General features: G+C 44.1%; 1 protein-coding gene across 3 annotated transcripts in view; it reads left to right on the plus strand.

Annotated features, from left to right (window-relative positions):
- STXBP4 (syntaxin binding protein 4) overlaps positions 1-22,723 on the plus strand; it is a 324,772-nt gene that overhangs the window by 170,998 nt on the left and 131,051 nt on the right. For all 3 annotated transcript variants that reach the window (XM_029600671.1, XM_029600672.1, XM_029600673.1), the window contains one exon: positions 5,397-5,573. In XM_029600671.1, coding sequence (XP_029456531.1) covers positions 5,397-5,573 — 177 coding nt within the window. The remainder of the gene's footprint in view (positions 1-5,396; positions 5,574-22,723) is intronic.

Below are 22,723 nucleotides of genomic sequence, written 5' to 3' on the forward strand. Positions count from 1 at the left end.
CAAAATAAGTGATGCATTACTTACAGTGCTGTCATAACTAAGAAATAAGGATTTATTTGGATTGTGTGTGACTGTGAAAAGGAGACCAGGAAGTTTGCTGGTAATTACTCTCTGGTTTCTCTTCATGCAGAAACTAGAATTTTCAAGTAACAAACATACAGCAGGTGATCGTAATTAGATTCTACACCTCTATCAAAATGTAAAAATTTGACTTTGGCTGAATAAGTATTATTTAGTTGGAAATATACAAGATGTGAACCATGGACATTTCCACGTACTTTTTGCACGGGTACCTTTTTCTTGGAAAATATACATAGGAGTTAATTTTCAAAGCAGCAAATATTGTAGCAATTTTGAAAAGCCCATTTATGCACACACAGGGGCAGATTTTAAAACCTACGCGCATGGCCTACATTTGTGCGCGCTACCACCGGTCGCACACAAATGTACACCGATTTTATAACATGTGCGTGCAACCGCGTGCATGTTATAAAATCCAGGGTCAGCACGCGCAAGGGGGTGCACACTAGTGCAACTTGCGTGCGTTGAACCCTCGGGGAGGCCAGCTGGCTTTCCCCGTTCCCTCCGAGGCCGCTCCGAAATCGGAGCAGCCTCGGAGGGAACTTTCCTTCGCCCCCCCCCCAACCCTTCCCCTATCTAACCTGCCCACCCCCAACCCTACCTAAATCCCCCTACCTTTATTTTGTAAGATACGCCTGCCGGCTGCCGGTGCGCAATCCCCCGGCACAGCAGCAAATGGGCCGTTGTGTTGGAGGCCTCGGTCCTGCCCACGGACCACCCACGGACCGACGCCCCGCCCCTTTCACAAAACCCCGGGACATACGCGCGTCCCGGGGCTTTGTATGCGTCGCCGGGCCTATACAAAATAGGCTCGGCGCCCGCAGGAGCAGTTACGCGCGTAAATCCTTTTAAAATCCGCCCCACAGCCTTTTGAAAACTCAGCCCTATGGATTGAATTTTTGAAGGAGTTATGTGCGTAAAAGTAGCAATTTTTATGCGCAAACAACCTTATGGAAATTACCCCCTATAGATTTGAAAATGCAATGCATGTGCATTATTTTCCTCCTCTGACCTCCCCCCAAAATACCCGAAATGTGGCATGTTTTGGAACAATACGCATATTTTTAGCCGCATTTGGGGGGGGGTGGGGGTGCAATTTCAGACAGCCAGTTTACGCTTGTGTGCGAAAATAGCTTTCAGATTCATCCTCATGATGACCTCTTATCTTTGAGTGTTTACGCATAATGCTACCATCTCATCCCTATTGATAGTGGCATATTTCTGTCCTAGTTTCTCCTCTTTTCTTTCCTCTGGAAAGTGCATGTTGAGTTTTGTGCACGTGTGTGTTTGGGGGGGGGGGGGGGGGGGGGGGGGAGGGGGAAGTAGGTTGGGTTACCAAGAGGACTCAGTCTCCTGTGGATTTCTGACAATCGCACACCGCATGGGTAACCCTTGGAGGCAAAAAGAGAATTTCATTACCTCCTGCCTCGATTCCACTGGGAACCTTATAGAGAATTTAATTGAATTATGCTATTAATCAGCAAAGTACATTAATTATATATTAAACTTTCATAAATATGTAGGGCTAAAGGGTATTTGCAGCTTCAGACTTTAGCCCTGATTTTCAAGGCAGAATTACGCGCATAAAGCCACTGACAGTTTCTGCGTTGTGTCAGTACACGTGTGCACGTGTGCTCCCGAGCTGTAGAAATTTTCTGTGTGGCTATTTACGTGCATACTTTCGAAAATTGAAAGCATGCGTGCAAATGCTTTTCCCGCCCCCTTCCCCGGAATACCTGACTAGTGCAGATAAAAGTATGAACTAAATGGGGCTCTGCATGTACTTTTACAGATCCAACAGCTATGTTTTTCAAAGCGTTGCTTACAAACATAAAACAAGGGATTTTTTTTTTTTTGCATGTAATTCACTTTGAAAATCAAGCACAACATCATTACCAGAAGGTATAAAATTCACTTTAGTTAGGCCTGGCAATAAATGTGTTAATTTATTGTTTTGGTGTTGTGAATGTCTTCAAAACTGTTTTAACATATTTTTTTGTATTGGTAACAAGAGGTTGTCACTCATAATGCCCTGCTAGGTTAAGTTAATAGACTACAATTCCCCTTTTCATTTCTAGAAATCAGAAACCAGTGAGACTAATTTGAAAGTACATGTCTTGTAGTAATTATCCTGCAGAGAGAGGTCACATGTCTCGTGCAGAACTTCTGTGAGAAATTGATCATAATCGTCAACATTATCCCTACATTGGAGCTTGAATTTAGCTTAAAGTGAAGAGGCAAATCCTGCCAGATGCCTCATATTGGATTGGTCAATAGCGAACCTGAAGTGATCAGTTTATAGTTCTGTGACATATATTTGTCATGTTCCTGGCATCATTAAGCAGTTAACTGATGCCATTGGACATTGATTATTTACCGTCGTATGATGTCGGCGACAGTAATTTTCTAGCAGTGTCAGCAGTCTGAAAATTGCTCTATCTCAGTTCAGCTAAAAGGATGCACGTATCTTTAGCTCCATTCAAGGGTGGCATTCTCAAGGGTGTGTTGTGGGCATGTTGGGGAAAATAAAGAGGTCGATATTCAAAGACTTTTGGAACCTAAATTAGAATAGTTCCTCCCAGCAAGCAGATATATTTTTGGCGTACAACTTATTGTGCACGCAAAATTATCCAGATAAAAATAGACAGGGGCTAAACTTTATGAGCACTGACTGGCTTAAAGTTATATATTTTTGGCGTACAACTTATTGTGCACGCAAAATTATCCAGATAAAAATAGGCAGGGGCTAAACTTTATGAGCACTGACTGGCTTAAAATTATGCGTGTGGTTGGAAAAATGGGTGTCCCGATATTATCCTGGTATTGCTTAACTTTATTCGAATATTCCTCCATTCTGTTTTTGTGGGAAAAATGCTTAGTAAATGATGCCCTAAGCACATTAAGTCCCGTTGAATATCCAGATAAAGTTACACACATACTTCACTTGTTGAAAAAAGAAGTATCAAACAGGCTGCTATAAGAATTATAGTGTTATGTGAATAAATAAATATAAAACTTATTTAGGACTTTGCACTCAGTTTGGAAGTGTACAATTATCTCAAGATGGACTTTTTCATAAAAATCTTTTGAGGCATAGGACGATGGTCAGGGCATGAGGCTAGAGAAAGTCATAGTTCTTTTAGCAGCCTGTTTGATGCCTCTTTTTTCACAAGTGAAACGTTTGAAATGTTTTTTTGCTTTAAAGTTTATATAAGTTTGCATGCCTACTATTTTTCAGTTATAATTTTCATTGGTGTACATTGTTTGATCTCTGTTTCCTGGGCTTTATTGGAATTCCCTCTTAACCAGTCAATTGTCCCTGCCAACATTTTTTCCTAGGTCACTTGTCCACCAAGGTTGAATAAGCACTGCATAATTTGGACTGCAAAAGAGCCTTGGACTTTTACCCCGGCGTGGACTGAAGCCCATTAAAAAGTCCACCCAGCTTTTTCTTTCTCATGAACTTACACATCTTTACAGTCAATACATTAATAATTTTATTAGATGTATGGTTGGCCCTTAGCATTAGCTTTGTAATAGGTATGCTCCTTCTCAGATGGCAATAAACTAATTGTGAATTAAGCCCTGCTGCATTTTTTTGGTTTTTTTTGGAGTAGGCATGGGTTTTCTTTGCCTGAAGTTTGGGATGAGAAATGCTTCCACTTACTTCTATGCATAAAAAGCTGACAGGGAAGGGTTAACGAGAGATATTTCCAGTTTACTGGATAACTATCAAACTGTTTTCGCACTGCTTACCACTCCAGATGATTGTAAAATGCTTTATTTTAAAAAAATACTAGTAATGATGAAATTCTACCCAGATTTTCTAGTGTGTAAAAAAAAAAAAATAGGTTTGCAAAATTGCTAAATTGGGGTAGACATCTTTTCCCATCTTTATCATGCTCTATCAGTTGAAAAGTAAACTGCAGCTATGCCTTGGGACCCAGCAGTTCCTAAGGAAAACTGCAGGCAGATGTAAACAGCTAATATGCTGTTTTTAAGCTCCCAAGGGATCTGGTTCTGGATGTATTTATTTTTTTCAGTAGAAGCATGCAGATTTCATAAGGAAATGCTGCCCCTGTTGTTTCAGTATGTTGAAGTGTAGCAGCCCACATATTCCCAATTACAAGAACTAAATAAATAAATAAATAAACTAATTAATACAGCATGAATGGTGATTGAATGGTGAACTCAAAATGAACTTGTTCTGCATTTGCTTTAGTACAGTTTATTGTGGAAAGTGGTATTGTATTCTACAGCACATTCATTTTTCCTTCTCAACTCAAAGGCCATTCTGAGCCCTGTCTGCAATGAAACTGCACTTACCATGTAAAAAGATTACTGATTCATTTCAGTGGACTTGATCTAATAGTACCAAAGAAAGTAACATTTTACATACTAATAGGACAACATTAATGAGTAGGATTAACTCTCTTCCTTCAATACTCACTTTTGAGCTGATAATTAAAGGGTTTACTTCATGCTGTAGAAAACCTGTGACTAAAACAACTCTCATCCAGATACACAATTTGTTGAATTAATTAAAAAATCTGTTTCTGGCAAAGCTTCACATATCAATCAGGCAGGAAATTCAGAAGAGCAATTAGAAATAACTATCTCTTGAAATAGAAAGAGCATCAGTAAATAACCAGAAAAAGGAGTGGGATCCCTTGACCACCCAATGGCATTTTGTATCCCAGGCATTCTTCCAAAGGGTCAAATGTCAAACAGACTCTCGTATACCAAACATCAAGATACAAGATTCAGGTCTCTCCATAGCTTCCGGATGTGTTTTTTGGCCCACTCTTTAATGTCCCCCTTAAGAGCAGGTTTTAGGCTGTCTTTTCTGCCAAGGGAATGCTTTAGCCAGTCAGGGTAAATGAAACCCAGGTCTCTGGCTTGGCAATCCAGAGAGCATGACCCAGGGCTTTCCAAACTTATGCTGGGGACCTCCCATGGTCCAGTTGGGTTTTCAGGATATCCACAATGACTATGCATGAGATAACTTTGTATACATTGGAAACCCAATGTATGTAAATTTAGCTCATGCATATTCCTTGTCTAAAAGGCAAACTTTCTGTGGAGTCCCCAGGACAGTTCTTGCCTAACCACTTGATAATGGTGCTGAACCTGCCTTCTGAAAATTGTTTGGTTTTTTTTCCTTTCTAAGGTTCAATGATTTTTTTGCTATGCTTGCAAATCCAGAATAAAAAAAACAAACAGATTTATGACTGTAGCTTCGTGAAAAAGAGAAATTATTCTAGTAAAATTATTTAAAAAGTTCTGCTTTAAAAAAAATGTTTTGTAACACACAGGAGGCCAAAGCTGCAGTAGAAGAAACAAAAGCTTTGCGAAGCAGAGTTCATCTTGCTGAAGCCGCTCAGAGGCAAGCTCAGGGAATGGAGATGGACTACGAAGAAGTAATCCACCTGTTAGAGGCTGAAATTACAGAGCTAAAAGCTCAGACAGCTGATCACTCAGGCCAAAATAAAGTAAGCCAAGCAGCCATCTCTGCTAGTTACCATGGTATCCAGGCTGTTGTCAGGAGGCCTGTCTTCTTTTTCTTTTCATCTGCTCCTCTAAAGTAGGTCACTGTTTGTCTTGTATTATTTAGTATCTGGAAAGATGTGCATGGGTTGGATTGACCCTTTCCTGTTTTCAGATAGCTTTTGGATAGGAACCAGGAGTCAACTTGTTAGCCAGATTGAACTACAGGCATTTACTAAAATAATGGTACTTAGTAATATTTTACAGAAGGGGGTTAAGGTTTTTTTTGTTTGTTTGTTTGGATTGGGACAGAACGGACAGCTTTTATTGCATTTTGGGCTGAGATAGAGAGAGTGAGATTGCCTCTGTAGAGACTCATCAAAAAGTTAACTATTTATACCATTGTAAGAGGGGGCACTAGTAACTCGGGGTGAGGTTTGTGGGGTGAGTTTGGTTTTGGGGGGTAGTCTTACATGCACAGTCATATGTACGAACAGCACAGTTACCATCGGTGAAGATTGCGGCTAGGTAGAGAGTGCATCAAGCAAGGTAGAGAGAACATGGAACAAATCTACTCTTCTTTCAACTTTCATCACTCCAAATCACATTAAATCTTCACCGATGGTAACTGTGCTGTTCGTACGTATGACTGTGCAAGTAAAACTGCCCCCCAAAACCCATTGCGCCCCCCCCCCCAAAGCTCACCCCAAGTTCATAATGCCCCCTTTTACAGTGGTAAAAAATTTCAGATATAAGTGAGCCTCCACAGAGGCTCTCCTTCTCCCCTCTCCCTTCCCGAACCGCAATTCATGATAAAAACATTTTTGGCCAGAACGCACAGCTAACGCAGGCACAACGCACAGGAAAAAGGTGTAGTTATTTCCGGTGTTAAAACCTGCGTTGCTGTGCGTTATTCTATCGCACGCCACCCTAACTAACCTTCATTTCATTTACTCCACCCAAGCCCCTCCCACTTGAATACAAATGAAAAATTTGCATAGTTTGTGATGCGTTATTTATTGCATGCACTTGGGCGTTAGGGCCCTAACGCTCATGATAACGCCCTAACGCATTTTGATAAATGACCCTGTATGTGACTTACATTTTTCAGGTAACCGCCCCATGTTAGGATCACTTATAACATAATCCCTGCTCTAATTAAGTCAATTTTTCTTTGTATATTATTATCATATTTTTAAGGCAAATGCTTATAAGGAAGAGAAATCATGTGACCTTTTCATAAAATATGAAAAAGTGTGGGCTATCTATTGGCTTTAACTGTTTTTTTTTTCCCCATCTAATCAACTAATGTAATGTGCCAAAATCACACTTGCTAGCATACTTATACATTAGGCACTATTATATGTCTTTAAGTGCTTAATGCACTAAGAGGTGAATTTTAAAAGCCCAACGCACGCATTAATTAGGGGATGTGCAAAGAAATCAGGCTTGCGTGCTGAGCGGATTTTAAACGTCTCTGAGATACTTGTGAATCTCCCATAGCATGCATATCTCGAAAGTTTTCAAAAGGGGGTGTGGTCTGGGTAAGGCACGGGCATTTTAGGTGTGAACCTAAGATGTGCGTGTAAATATTGATGTGACCTGGCTTAGGCCTGTGCTGTGTAACTTTAATTCTGCTATGGATGCTGTATAAGTTAAAATTTAAAGAAAACTAGGCAGATCTGCAGGGTTTTAACGGTCAGGGCTGACTGGGGGGATTGAAGGCTATCAAACCGGGGCTGGGTAGAGGACCTATCTCTTAACTGAGCGAACTGTGGGCGAAGTGGTAAAACTGGGAATGATGCTGGTATGTGTCCCTTTAAAAATTCCATGATTTACACGGTAGAAGTAGGATTTGGACACACATGCCCCGCCCTCTTTCCGCCCCTATTTTTCCCAATGCAATATATTCGCTCATTGGTACTTGTGGGCGTTTTAGCAAATTGGGTGGACACACAATGTGCTACATTCGTGCCCATCTCCTGATTTTGGCATGTATCCAGCTTTTAACATTCACTTTAAAATGTCTAAGTGGTACAGACAGTGAAGGGAGAAAAAAGATATTTACTTTTCTCCTTGAACAAGCAGCAACAAAACAGCCACACAAGTGAGTAATGCCATCCCATGACACCAATTTGCAAAAAAATGCTTTCTCACAACTCCAGAAGAACAAAAGTCTCTTTGAGCATGCATATGAGTTCCCGCATTATTGCTGCCGCCTCAGTCATCTCAGTCTTTTTTTGTCCAGCTCAGCAATCAGTTGGAAAATTTTGCACTTGTTTTCTCTCACATTTTTGGCTGTCACCATGTATTTTTTATTTGACACAGTTCTTTTATTTTTAAAGTAGTTTTGTTTTTTGTTTATTTCTCAGTAAAAAAAAAAAACCCATTTTCGTTTTCTATGATGGAAAGTTCACCAAGGGCGGGAATGAGCCCGTTCAACGTATGTTCTAATATCCGCCATAAGATGGGGAGCCAAGATCTTCACGACTTATGCTTGAAATGTCTTGGTCCCACACATGATCCTATTCAGTGCAAGTCATGTAGTAAATGTCACCTTGTGCCCAGGATCTATAGAAGTATGAGGCTTCAGTGTAAATTCTCTTCTAAAAGAATACATGAGATATTGAAACCCGTACCACAGCGGTCAGAGTCTCGGGGGTACGTAGGATTATCTTCCCTCTACCTAGGTTCTGATAGAATGAATAAGAATTCTTCATCATCTTCTTCTGTAAAGCACTGTACAGAAACTACAGCACATTCAAACTCAGCATCATCAGCCATAAAATATTGCATTGAAGAAAAGAAATGAGCAGCATGTACTAAAAAACACTATGCTAAAGATGAGTCTTCAGCGCCGTCAAGTAAAAAACACTGTGCTGAACCCATGGCGGAGACAACATTGACACCATCCAGACATGGCACTTAATCTATGGTGCAGAAGGCTTTGGCATCATTCAACCTTGAGCCCTCAGAGTTGAAGGAGTCAGCTCTGAAGATAGGCATTCCATTGGCACTGAAAGCTACTTCGGTGCTGAAACGTATTGGTGCAAGAAAAATTTTCAGCAGGGAAATTAGTCTTCCTCTTCAAACAGAGCTTCCTATTTGGGTACCTGAATTGGATACCTCCTCAAGGAAAGTTAATTCAAAAACTCCCTTACTACCTCTGTGGGAATGCCATTCTTTCGATCAAAGACTATGGTGAGATTTCATTAATCATTATGTGGCACATAGTAACATAGTAATGACGGCAGAAAAACACCAAATGGTCCATCCAGTCTGCCCAACAAGTTTCTTAGAGTAGTAACTGATGCTCTGTGCAGGTTATTCCCAAGCCTTAGGTTAAGGGTAGTAATACTTACAATGAAAACCAAGCAAATGTCAAACCCATAACAAAATTATTACTAGCAATATTTTTATGGGTTGAGCCGCCTTCTTGATAATTTAGAAAATGTTGCTTGAATGTGTTGCTTTTGGATTTGGCCATAGAAGCAATCCTGTGCTTTTTCCTTAATGTCTGCATATAAATACTCTGGCCCATAAATATTGGAGCCCAGCATTAGCTGTCATCTGAATCCTATTCCCCTTCTTGCCTTTTGCCCCCACTATCAAAGCAGAGAGCAATGTTGCAGCTGCATCAAAAGCATAAAGGCTCATTGATTAAGGGTAGTCATCCCCATGCCTTATGTTAAGGGTAGTAGCTGCCTCTCTGAGCAGGTTACCCCCATGCACTCTTATTTTCTAATCTCTAGCTTTTTGAGATCTGCAGTGTTTATCCCATGTCCTTTTGAATTTGTTTACAGTTTTTGTCCTCTACCTTTTCCAGAAGGGCATTCCAGTCATCCACCACCCTCTCCATGAAGAAATATTTCCTGATGTTGACTCTGAGACATCCCCCTAGAGTTTTAGTTTGTGACCCCTAGTTCTACAGTTTATTTTCCAATGGAAAAGTTTGTGCATCATTAAAACCTTTCAGGTATCTGAAGTTCTGAATCATTATCTCCCCTACATCACCTCTCTTCCAGGGTATACATATTTAGATCCTTCAGCCTCTCTTCATAAGTCTTCTGATGTAGAGCCCCACATCATTTTGATCTCTGCTCTCTGGACCACCTCTATTCTGACCTTTTCCTTTTTGAGATATGGGCTTCAGAACTGAACACAATTCTCCAGGTGAGGCCTCACCAAAGACCTATATGAGGGCATTATCACCTCCTTTTTCCTGCTGGTTATTCCTCTCTCTATGCAACCCAGCAATTTTCTAGCTTTAGTTATTGCCTTGTTGCATTGCTTCGCCACTTTCAGTTCAGTAGACACTATTACCCCAAGGTCCCTCTCCAAATCCGTGTATATTAGTCTTTCACCCCCCATCACATACTGCTCATTTGGATTATCACACCCCAGATGCATGACTCTGCACTTCTTGGCATTGAATCCCAGTGCCAAATCTTCAAACATTCGTCAAGCTTTCTTAAATTATTTTTCATTCTCTCCACTCTTTCAGGTGTGTCAACTCTGCTGGAGATCTTAGTATCATCCGCAAATAGAAAAGCTTTACCTTCTTGTTGTGTTTGTGGCATTGTGGACCCTTGGTCACTGTGGAGATGACTCCGCCCATGGGGAAGGAGCCCTGTGGGGATCCTCAGTGATAGGCTGAACTCAGATAGCAGACACAGAATGAATGGAAGGCTTTATTGTACTGCTTGTAGATAGATGGTATAAAGCAGGAAGGTAAGGCACTGAGGTCCACGAGGTGCCAATACGTTCAACAGTCTCAGATGTAGAATCTCACCCAGATGTTAAAGAGAGATGGGGACCCGCAGTGCAGGAATTGCTGAGACTGGTGGGTGGAGTTAGAGCACCGGATCGTAGAGATACTCACAGGAGTGTAGGCGTCTTCCTGGTAGTGAGATGGTGGGGCCGAAGGTCCGTGGTACAGGATACATAGACTGGTAGGCCCTCGAGGAGCGGTTGTCTCAGTAATAGAAGCCTCGAAGGGTGATGGAAGCAAGAGACCCCCGAGGAGGGGGTGTCTTGAGCTTCTAAAGGAGCGAGGCCCTTGGAGCGAAGAGCGGCGTCTAAGCTTGCAGCTTAGAGCGGTCAGAGTAGCTTAAACCAAAGTCCTTGCTAACTCAAAGGAGGAAGCAAAGCAGAGGCTTTAAATACCCAGAGGTATTGACGTCATGCGGTGGGGACGCCCCCGAGGTTCCTGCCATGACGTGTATTTGAGCGTAGGAAATGTGTGAGCGAGTGGTTCCCAGGAGTTCTCTTCTGGGTCATAGTTCTCCCATGAGATGAGATATTCCCATGTCTTGCCTCTTTTTACGTACATCAAGAATGTCGTCCACGGCATTTTCGATGACTTCCTCCGTATCCAGACTGGTAGGTTCTGGGGTTTTCCTGGAGAATTTGGAGAGCATCACTGGCTTTAATAGAGATACATGAAATGCATTATGCATCTTCATTGATGGAGGCAGTTTTAGACTGTGCACCAGATTCCCTAATTGCCGAAGGATGGCAAAGGGTCCCACATAGCGAGGTGCAAATCTTGCGGAAGGAAGCTTAAGTCGAAGGTACTTGGTACTTAACCAGACTTTGTCTCCGGGCTAAAACTGTGGTGCCTTTTGATGATGAGCATCATAGGTTCTTTTTGCCCTTTGTCCTGCTTTGAGGAGAAGCTCCTTCGTTTGTCTCCATAGTTGGGATAGTTCTGCTGCAGTAGACTGGGCAGCAGGAGAGGTCACTGTCAATGGAATTGGCAGAGGAGGTAATGGTTGTCTTCCGTAGACACGCTGGAAGGGGGAAGACCCCGTCACGAGAGCAGGATGCGAATTAATGGCAAATTCTGCCCAAGGCAGTAATTCAGCCCAGTTGTTCTGACTAGAATTGACATAGGATTGCAGAAATTGTTTCAGCGTTCTATTCATCCTCTCATTCTGACCGTTAGACTGAGGATGGTAGGCAGAAGTTAAATCCAAGATAATGTCAAATTTTTGACATAATGCTCTCCAAAACTTTGCAGTAAGCATCTAGTGTCCCAATGTAGTTTGGATGCTAGAGTCTTAAATTCAATAGCAAGGTCTGTAAGCGGCTTGTTACCTTGCTGAAGGATGAGCAAGGCAGATCCAGCGATGGTCTGGTGAGCCGGGTCATCAAATACAGACTTAGAAAGTTTTAGAAATCCTGGTAGGTCATTCAGGATAGGATCTTCATGATCCCTTAATGGTGAAGCCCAGGCCAGGGCTCGTCCTTCTTTGAAGCTTCAGTGGGAAAGAGGGTAGGCTGTAATGAAAAATGCATGCTGCATTGATTAACAAACCCTCTGCATATCTTGGCTTCACCCGTAAAGCGGGTAGGTGTGGATAAAGGTACAGTGGTCTTAAGGGTTACCACTGGTGACAGCAATTCCTTCACAGGAGGAGCTGAAGAATTCAGTTGAGCGTGTAACTGATTGAAGGCAGTAGCTAGGCTCTCCAAAGACTTTTGTTGTTCCGTGATCCGCTGGGCTAGGCCAGGGATGGCCTGCACGGCTGCAAGCTGAGCCGAGTCCATGAAGTTAGCAATCTGTTGTGTTTGTGGCATTGTGGACCCTTGGTTGCTGTGGAGATGACTCCGCCCACGGGGAGGGGCCCCGTGGGGAACCACAGCGATAGGCTGAACTCAGATAGCAGACACAGTATGGATGGAGGGCTTTATTGTATTGCTGTAGATAGATGATGTAGGCAGGAAGGTAAACCACTGAGATCCATGAGGTGCCAATACGTTCAACAGGCTCAGATGTATAATCTCACCCAGTTGTTCACGATAGGAGGGAGCCCGCAGTGCGGGTAATGCCGCGGCTGGTGGGTGGAGCTGGAGCACTGGATCGTAGAGGTACTCACAGAAATGTAGGCGTCTTCCTGATAATGAAATGGTGGGACCGAAGGTCCGTGGTGCAGGATACATAGGCTGGTAGGCCCTCGAGGAGCGAGTACCTGATAGTCGATATGCTGAAATAGAGAAGAGAGAGAAAGACTCCGAAGAGCGGTTGTCTTAGTTAGTAGAGGCCCCGAAGGGTAGTTGGAAGCAAGAGACCCCCGAGGAGCGGGTGTCTAGAGCTTCTAGAGGAGCTAGGCCCTTGGCGTGAAAGCGGCATCTAAGCATGCAGCTTAGAGCAGTCAGAGTAGCTAAACCGAAGTCCTTGCTAACTCAAAGGTGGTAGTGAAACGGAGGCTTGATATATCCAGAGGTACTGACGTAATGTGGTGGGGCCGCCCCCGAGGTTCCTGCCATGACGTGTATTTGAGCGTAGGAGATGTGTGTGCTCGCGCCCTAGGAGGCCACAGGAGTGAGCATGGCGGACTGGAACACCCATGCTAGGTTGGAGACGCCGAGACCCTTGGCACTCTGCACCGGAGGCAGCCATCTTGCCCAAGGAGAGAGAAAAAGGAAGAAAAGAGGTAAGGCAGAGTGGTCGCAGCCGTCTGCAACCAACGGACATAACAGACCTGACTCTAGGGCCCAGCTTGAATGCCCAATCCCAATGCCGAGGCTAGGCCCAGAGGCCTGGTCATGATGCTGGGGTGTGGCCCAGAGGCCTGGTCTCGACACATGGGCCTTGGCTAGGGTCTGGGCCCTTGACAGATGCTGGAGATGTCTCAAAGCCCAGGCTTGGGACCTGGCCTAGTCCCGACGCCTGGACCTCAGCCCAGGACCAATACCATGACCCTACCTGGAGGCCTGGTCTTGATGCCTGGACCTAGGCCTGAGCCCAGGCCTTACCCCAGGGCTTAACCTGGGACTCAGCCCAGAGACCCAGTCTCAACACTTAAGCCTTGGCCCAAGCTCAAGGTCTGACAGCGGGGCTTGACTTAGAGGCTGGGTCCTGATGCCAAGGCGTTGGCCTAGGCTCCACATCAGGGACCAGCCTCAAACCCTGGGGCTAGGCCAGGACCCGAGCTCAGGTCCAATACTGGGGCCTGGCCCAGAGGCCCTGTTCCGATGCCTGGGCCCAATCTCGACATCTGGGCCTTGGCCTAGGCCAGAGTCCAGGACCTTGCCCAGATGCTGGGTCCCGACACCAGGGCCTCAGCCCAGGCTTGGAGCCCAGGCCTCGGAGGTCATCTTCTGATGTCTTCTTTTTTCACTCTTGAAATGACGGCGTTCGTTGGGGATGCATCAGAGTAAATTAACTCTGGCACATCCTCCCCAGCAGAGGGTGCCATTTTCATATATGACATGTAATTGAACTGCTATACATCAAAACGGTGCCCTCTGTTTGGGAGGGTGCACCGGAGTTAATTTACTCAAGCATGTCCCCCAATGGATGCTATCATTTCAAGAGCAAAGAAAGAAGACGTTGGAAGAGGACTTCCGAGGCTTGGGTTTTGAGCCTGAGCTTGACCCTGGGCTGAGTCCCCGGCACTGGAACTCTGTCTCCGGGCTTGTGTCTGGGTTGAGGTCCCAGGGTCGGAACCCAGCATCGGATCTGGGCCCGGGGCTTGGCCTAGGTTGGGGCCCAGGTCTCGGGACCCGGCCTCCAGGCTGGCCCTGGTGTCAGGCCTGGGCGTGGTCGTAGCATTGGACGGAGGAAATTTCCTTACCCTAAGTAGTCCATGGCCTCTGATTCGGGCTGCAGCCGATGCCTAGGCGAAGCCCCGACCTCAGTTGTAGGCCAAGGCGCCAGCTTAATACTTAGGTGTAGAAAATGGCCCCTTGCTTTAGATCTTGGCCTATTCTCTAGGCGAAACTCTGGCCTTGGGCCTAGGCCCAATGGAAATTTTGTTGTAATTTGAATCATTTCCATTTGGATGCTAAGTCTCCCAGTCCTTTACCACCCCTTAATTCATCAGATAATGAATTCCATCAAAATGAACCTGTGAAAGAAAGTCTCTCTCTCATCATTTACAATTTATAATTCTTAAAATTTGGAACTAAAAGCAAAATATGATTAGTAGATTCAAAATACGAGATGTAGTATTAAAAGTTAATAATGAATTTAATCCATTCAGGACCTCACTGTGTACTACATTATGAAAAAACTTTAAAATGTATCCTTTTGTTAAGAGCCAATGTAACTGTTTCAAATACGAACTAATATGCTCCCTATATTTCATACCAGAAATTAATCTGGCTGTTGCATTTTTCACTAAATCCAAGTCTCTCAGCATTGTTTTGGCAGTCTAAGGTTTAGAGAACTAAAATAATCGATGTTACTTAGGGCCAGAGTTTGTAACATATCTTGCAGAATACTCTTATTGATATTATTTTTGATGGCCTTATCATTTTTAATTGACAGAATGAAACTTTCATTTCCATCTTTATCTGCTTATGACATTTTAATGCTGAATCCAAATATACACCAAGATGATGACCATCCTCCCTTATTAATACATTTACATTTTCTAAATGAAGTAGATAACTGGCACAGTACCTTTTTTTCCATCTAAAGAATATTTAAATATTTTAGACCAACATGTTATCTTTCATCCATTTATTAATTGAATGCATACAATGCATTAACAAATATTCTGGCTAGTTTCTGTCTGTACCACAGGAAATCAAAAGCTGAATGTTATCAGCATATATGTTGTAGGTAATGCAGCACCACAGATAGAGATTAATTAGTATTGGAACCTCCAACAGTACTGTGCATAGTATTTATGAATTTATTAATTACTCAGACTGGGGTTAATCTGAGTTCATTTTAATCAGAAAAAGGGTTCATTCACTTTGTCTAATGTTAGAGATTTTATTGAGAGATTTATCAATTAAAATATAATTGATTGATAAAATAGTTTAAGTGATTTAAAATGTTAAAGGCAATTTCACTATTTCTACAGTAGCACTACAACTTAATGACTGCAAGTTTGCACAGATTTAATTCAGAGCAGTCATAACTATCTACCCCAAACTAAAGGTAACTTAAGTTCTCTAAGGACAAGCAGGACGGTAGTTTTCACACATGAGTGACATCATTAGATGGAGCCCAATACAGTCAAAGTTTCTAGAACTTTGACTAGACACCCTGAGCTTGCCCAGCATGCCCTATACGATGCGTGCCCTCGGGATCCCTCTTCAGTTTCTTTCTTTCTGCGGAACTGTGAGCCTCGCGGTTTGATCAAGCTCTAAAATCTTGGCTTTTGCCTTGTAGAAAACTTGTTGTTCGTTTTTTTGTGATTTTTTTCTCTTCGTTCCGTCGCTAGGTTCCTCTCAGTGCCTTCTTGTAGTGTCCCTACTCAGATTTTTCTGCATTTCGGTAAGTCTTCTTTATGGTCAATTCCACCGTGGTTGCTGTACCTTGGTGCCTGCAAGCCGACAATGACCGCTGCCATTGTTCATCTTTCTGTCCTTTTGGTTTGCCCATCGTGGCCATGTCCCGTTTTCGCCGATGTCCCCAGTGCCCGAGGAGCATTTATTTATTGATTGATTGATTGATTGATTTTTGTATACCGTCGTTCATGTACACATATCACATCGGTTTACAATTGCAACATGACCATCACTGATCCTCATGAGGAATGTAACCTCTGCCTGAGGGCATCGCATGTTGTCCAAAGTTACCACTTGTGCACCCAGATGACCCTGAAGGGATGTTGGCTTCGACTTGACAAGAAGGATCAGCTCTTTGGGTCAAGGAAATCCGAGTCATCGGCATTGGCGGCATCAAAGGACCTCAGAGCCTCACCAATGGACCCCACACCATCAACATTGGCAGGACCATTAGTTCTGTCGAAGTTGCCAGTGGATAGAGGTGCCGGAGACAGATCATTGTCAATCTCTAGGCCGAGGATACTGGGTTTATAGTCTTTGAACTCTGCACCGGGGAAGGACTGGACTGAGCATTGAGGGAAGCCTATGAAGCATCAGCATTGATCCCCGTTGATGTACAGTACCGGGCACAGAGATGTACCAGCTTTTGTATGATACCCCCGAAGTTGCGCCTTGGCATGGAGCGCCCATTCTCCATCGATGCCTTGGCTCAGCGACAGTTTCCACTGGTCCTGGTGCCAGTCACCGATCTCCCTCACAGTTCTGAGGAAGATCTGGCCACCCCTCCTTCCTCCCAGTCGGTGTTGACATCTGCAATGTTCGAGGATGAGCTGGAGTGTCAAGTCCAGCTGGCAATAGAATGGACGCTGCAGGGCTTTGGTCCTGTGGCACCGATAGCAACTGCCCCTCCTTGTCCCACTTCTGGAGAAGCTGAATGTACTCATTGGTCCATTACAGATCCAGCTGGTATCTGTTCCTGGGATGGCACCGATACCCGGCAGGGCACCAAGGCCTCCCCCTACCAATACAGTGGTCATTGCTGGTTCTTCCAAGGCTGGTGGAGATGCCAAGTCCTGTAGTCCCACATCTAGTTACATCAGTGCCTGCACCTCTAGACATAAGCTGAGCACCTAGGGCCACTTTCCATGTGGCAAACAGTGAGGATGAGGGTATGACCCCTGGAAGGATGATCAAATGGAGTCTTTCTCCGAGGACTCAAATGGTCTCCTATCAGACCCTTCTTCTCCATATGAGCGAGGACGTCTCCACCTGAGGACTTAACCTTCACAGGGGTTGTGAGGATGATGGAAGCCATCCCATTCCAGCTTTTGACAGAGGAGGACCTCAGGCACAAAATGCTTGAGATCTTTCAGTTCGTGGAGACTCCTAAGGAGATCGTGCTCGTCCCGGTACACAAGATCCTTAAGAAATTGCTGCTGAGGATTTGGGATCACCCCTTCACAGTGTCTCCCATTAATAAGGCAGTTGGAGTTTACTTCATCCAGAAGGCTACTGTATTCGATAAGCATCAGTTGCCTCACCAGTTGGTGGTGGTTGAATCCACCCTTAAGAAGGCTAAGTGCTCTCAGACCCCGTTCCTCGGCGCCCCCAGGGAAAGACCACAGAACAATGGATGCTCTTGGGAGGAAGTGTTCCAAGGCACCGTGCTTATGCTGATCAGGCAGGCACTGTTAAGCAGTTGCCTTCTTCTGGTCCTAAGGATGTTGTCCATTGATCTGTACAAGAGCATTATCACTTCCCTTTTCCTGTTAGTTATACCTCTCTCTATGCAGCCCAATCACCCCAAGGTCCCTCTCCTGGTCCTTGCACAATGGGTTTTCACACCCCCCCCCCCCCCATCGCATACAGCTCTTTTGGATTTCCGCAGTCCAGATATATGAATCTGCAATTTTTGGCATTGAATCACAGCTGCCAAATCTTCAACCACTCTTCAATTTTTCTTAAATCACTTTTCATTCTCTCTACTCCTTCAGGCATATCCACTCTGTTGCAGATCTTAGTATTATCTGCAAAAAGGCAAACTTTTCCTTCTATCTCCTCCTCAATGTCACTCACAAAGATATTGAACAGAACTGGTCTTAAAACCGATACTTGAGGCACTCCACTCAACACCATTCTCTCATCAGAGCGGGTTCCATTTACCACTACACATTGTTTCCTGTCAGTCAACCAGTTAGTAATCCACTCCACTGCCTTGGCACCCACACCCAAGCTTCCCATTTTATTCACGAGCCTCCTTTGCGGGACAGTATCAAAAGCCTTGCTGAAATCCAAGTAAATCACATTGAGCTCTCTTCCTTGATCCAGTTTTCTCGTCACCCAATCCTGGCAGGGCCTTCCCCTGGTGAATCCATGCTGCCTGGGATACAAAAACCCACCAGATTTTAAATAGTTCACTATCCCTTCCTTTAGCAGAGTCTCTATTAATTTTCCCACCACTGAGGTGAGACTAACCGGCCTGTAGTTTCCAGCCTCCTTTCTGCTACCACTCTTCTCCAATCACTCAGCACCACTCCCATTTCTTAGAATCTATTGAACAAGTCTTTCAGCAGACACACCAGCACATCTCTGAGCTCCCTCAGTATCCTGAGATGTACCTCATCCGGCCCCATAGCCTTGTCCGCTTGCATGTTTTCTAGCTCTTTCCATACATTCTCTTCTGTAAAGAGGGTTGCATCTACTCCACTCCCATCCACAGTCTTGTCAAACAGCAGTGGTCCTTCTCCAGGGTCTTCTTTAATGAACACCGAACTGAAGTATTGCTTTAATATTTCTGCCATTTCTTTGTCATTCTTCACACATTGCTCCTCATCACCTTCCAATTTCACTATATCACTTTGGCCATTCCTTCTCTCTCTGATATATCTGAAAAATGTTTTGTCACCTCACTTTATCTCTTTGGCAATCCTTTTCTTCCACTTGACCTTTTGCTTTCCTGATTTCTTTTTGTCTCGGTTTCGTCAGGTAGTCTTCCCTGTGTTCCTCCTTTTGGGGTCCTATATACTTCCTAAGTGCTGTTCTTTTTGCCTTTATTTTTTCAGCCACCTCCTTTGAGAACCAGATCAGTTTCTTTCTCCTCTTACTTTTGTTTACTTTTCTAACAAATAGATTTGTTGCCTTTGTAATAGCTTTTTTAAATTTGTCCCACTGTTGTTCCATCTCATCTATTGTCTCCCAGTCTTCTAGTTCTTCCTCCAGGAACATCCCCATTTCAACAAAGTCTGTGCTTCTGAAATTCAAAACTTGGGTATTCATGCGACTTTCTTCTATCTTATTTTCTGAATCAATCCATACAGTCTGATGATCACTGGTGCTCAGATGGGCACCTACTTGGACATTAGAAATTTGGGGGCAGATTTTCTAACCTGCGCGTGTGGGGTACATCTGTGCGTGCTACCCGGCTCGTACAAATGTACACCCGATTTTATAACATGCGCGCGCTGCCACGCGCATGTTATAAAATCCAAGGTGGGGTGCACACTTGCGCACCTTGCTCGCGCCAAACCCTAGGGGAGCCCCAATGGCTTTCCCCATTCCCTTCGCTCCCCCCATCTTGTTTTCAATAGTTATGCCTGCCAGCACGCCATCTCCCGGCACAACCGCTGTGCCGGAGGCCTCGGTCCTGCCCCTGGACTGCCCCCGGACCTGCACCCTGCCCACGACCCCGCCCCCTTCCCACCCCTTTTCAAAGCCCCAGGACATATGCGCGTCCCGGGGCTAGAGCGCACCGCCGAGACTATGCAAAGTAGGCTCGACGCGCGCAGGAGCAGGTTTTCGGGGTTAAGTGTGTAACCCTTTGAAAATCTGCCCCTTTATCCCCATTTGTGAGCATCAGGTCGAGTTTCATATGCTCCTTGTGGGCTCCATTACCATTTGTTTGAGCAGAGCTCCTTGAAGGGCTCCATTACCATTTGTTTGAGCAGAGCATCTTTTGGGTGTCTTTGACCAGATCTCTAACCAGCTCTTCTACCTGAATTGGAGGCCTGTAGACCACACTGATTTAAATGGAAACACCATCTTCTTTTTTTAGGACATCCCATAATGCTTCTTCCCTACCCCATGTTCCTTTCATTTCAGTTAGTTGTATATTGTTTTTGACATAAAGCGCAACTCTTTCTCCTTTTCTGTCCTCTCTATCCTTCCTTATTAGGTTATAGCCCGGGGTGGCCATATCCCAATCATGGGACTCCGTGAACCATGTCTCTGTAACAGCAACGATGTCTGAGTCTGCTTCCACCATTAGAGCTTGCAGGTCTGGGCTTTTATTGCCCAGATTTTGAGCATTTGTGCTCATAGCTTTCCATCTTCTTTCCCTCAGCTTGCTGCTTTTTTTGGACATTTTATCTGCTCTGTTCAGCAAAACTTTATTAGTTTTGTTGGGGACATTCCAGTTTCTTTTTGCCACTCCATCCTCTAGTTTAAATGTCTTATGGCAAACAATTTGAATTTGTCACCTAGGATCCTTTTTCTTGCCACTGACAGATGAAAGCCATCTTTGACATAGAGCCTTTTACTGTTCTTTATATGGCCACAGCCTCCAATATATCCAAAATTTTCTTCTTTACATTATGTTTTGAGCCATGCATTAAAGTTATCGATATAGTTTAGCCTCTCCTTCCTCTTTCCCTGAACAGGTAGTTTCATCTCTAACTGAAATTAGTTATTGAGACTGTCTTTTAAACGATAATCAGTTCATGACTGTCAGGCTGCATACTCCCAAAGATAAACCCAGTATCTATTAATGTTGATTTCATGTCTTTTGAACACTTCTAAAATTTCAACCTCCATAGGTTCTAGATCTGGTTCCAAATATATCCAACTACAGTACATATAAAGTCTCCTGGTGCTATAATTAAGGAAACACTTCTCAGTAGAAGAATATTATGGGAAAGATTGTTTTAAGAAATGATTGCCTTTTAGTGGGATATTATCTAACTAAACATTTTTCACAACAGTTCTAGTTTCATAAAAATCAATTCTAGTAATGTGACTTCACATTTTCTCAACCTTCTCAACTGATAAACTGCAAAAGACTTCAGTAATATCATTTTCCTAATCATTTACTAGGTCTCCACCAAATGACATATACTTAAATACGGGTCCCGTGCACACATGCGTGCTGGATTTCCATGTCTGCATGTGCGGGCGGGTGGACAGCTCCGCATGCAGGGGGTGGAATTTTTTAAAAATAGGCATGGGAACATAATCAGGCCTCCCCCCTTTCCCTCCCCAATTAAGGAGCAGACTGGGAGGGAACTTTCTTATCCCTAACTCTAGCCTTCCTCCCTGCCCCTAAACTTTCCCTAACTATTCCCATACTTTTTTATTTTCCGACTTACTGCTCCTCTGGAGCAGAAGTAATCTGCGCATGCCGACTGGCTGCCAACGCGTACTTCCCCGGGACAGCAGCTAATGGCGATGTCCCAGCCCGCCCCTTTTGCAGGGCCCAGCACTTCTGCACTTAACAGGAGTTACACGTGTTGCCGGGCCCGTTGTAAAATGCACGCGGCGCAAGGCCTGGCCACGTGCGTTATCACCTGGTTTTTACACTTATGGCCCTTTTAAAATTGGATTCTAATAAGCCCCCTTCACAGTATTCCAGAGACCCTCACAGTCCAATACTCATAAAGTAAAAGAAATGGTCAACTGGTCATATATTTCAAAAACGTTTCCAATATAACACACTTTGTGAATGTAACTCCTTTTCTAACAAAATTTATGTAGGACCGACACTCAATGGGCTTGTAAAATTGTAGAAGCCCCTTTAAGTTGAAAGTCCACTTTTCTTTATTTCAAATTTTTTATATCACAACTTACTTTGTAAACATGTATCAGTTCCTCTTTTTTAAAATTCCAAAACCAAGTCCCAATTCTTTGAAGCAATTTATCTCTTTCAAGTGAGCTTCACACAGTAACTGTACTTATCTTATCATTAAAAGTCCAATCCAACCCCGACATGATATCATGTTTCGATCGTCCATCTGCTTCAGGGGGTATCTCATTCCGAACGCTCACATCTCTTTCAAACTTGAAACAGGACGAACTGCATATCTTCATCTAAGCTGTCGGTCTTTTAAAATTGGGCCATAGGTTTTTTCATGACAGAGTGGCTTGGGTACACACCCTAAGTTCCTGCCTAAGGTGGTGACAGATTTCCATTTTTATCAGTCAATCGTCCTGCCAACATTCTTTCCCAAGCCCCATTTGCACCAAAGTGAACAAGCACTGCACAGTTTGGACTGCAAGAGAGCCTTAGCCTTCTATCTGGAGCGGACAAAAGCCCATAGACAGTCCATCCAACTTTTTATTTCTTTTGATAGGAATAGATTGGGAGTTGCCATGCCTAACAGACTCTATTCAGTTGACTAGCAGATTGCATCTCCTTCTGTTATGCCCAGGCAGGAGTGCATCTTTGGGGGTCATGTCAAAGCTCATTCTGTCTTAGCCATGGCAACATCTGTGACCCACTTGCGAGCAGTTCCCATGGAAAAGATCTGCAAGGCTGCAACATGGAGTTCTCTCCACACATTCACATCCCATATTGTCTGGATAAGGATGGCCGATGCGACAGTAGGTTTGGCCAGTCTGTCCTCAAGAATTTCTTCGAGGTGTAGAACCCAACTCTCCCTGCCTAGGACCCATTGTTTGGGTTCAGGCTATCTCCCCCTCTGTTACCAACGGCACCGTGGTGTTTGTGCCCGTTGGCACCTGGTTGGTGTCTGTTGGTCCCCTTTTGTATTGAGGAGCAGCCTGTGTAGCTAGGGATTCACCCATATGTGAGGACTAACATCCTGTTTTGTCCTAGGAGAAAGCAGAGCTGCTTATCTGTAACAGGTATTCTCCTAGGACAGCAGGATGTTAGTCCTCACGAAACCCACCTGCC

Source organism: Rhinatrema bivittatum, chromosome 4 (genome assembly GCF_901001135.1).
Source record: "Rhinatrema bivittatum chromosome 4, aRhiBiv1.1, whole genome shotgun sequence".
Lineage (NCBI taxonomy): Eukaryota > Metazoa > Chordata > Amphibia > Gymnophiona > Rhinatrematidae > Rhinatrema > Rhinatrema bivittatum.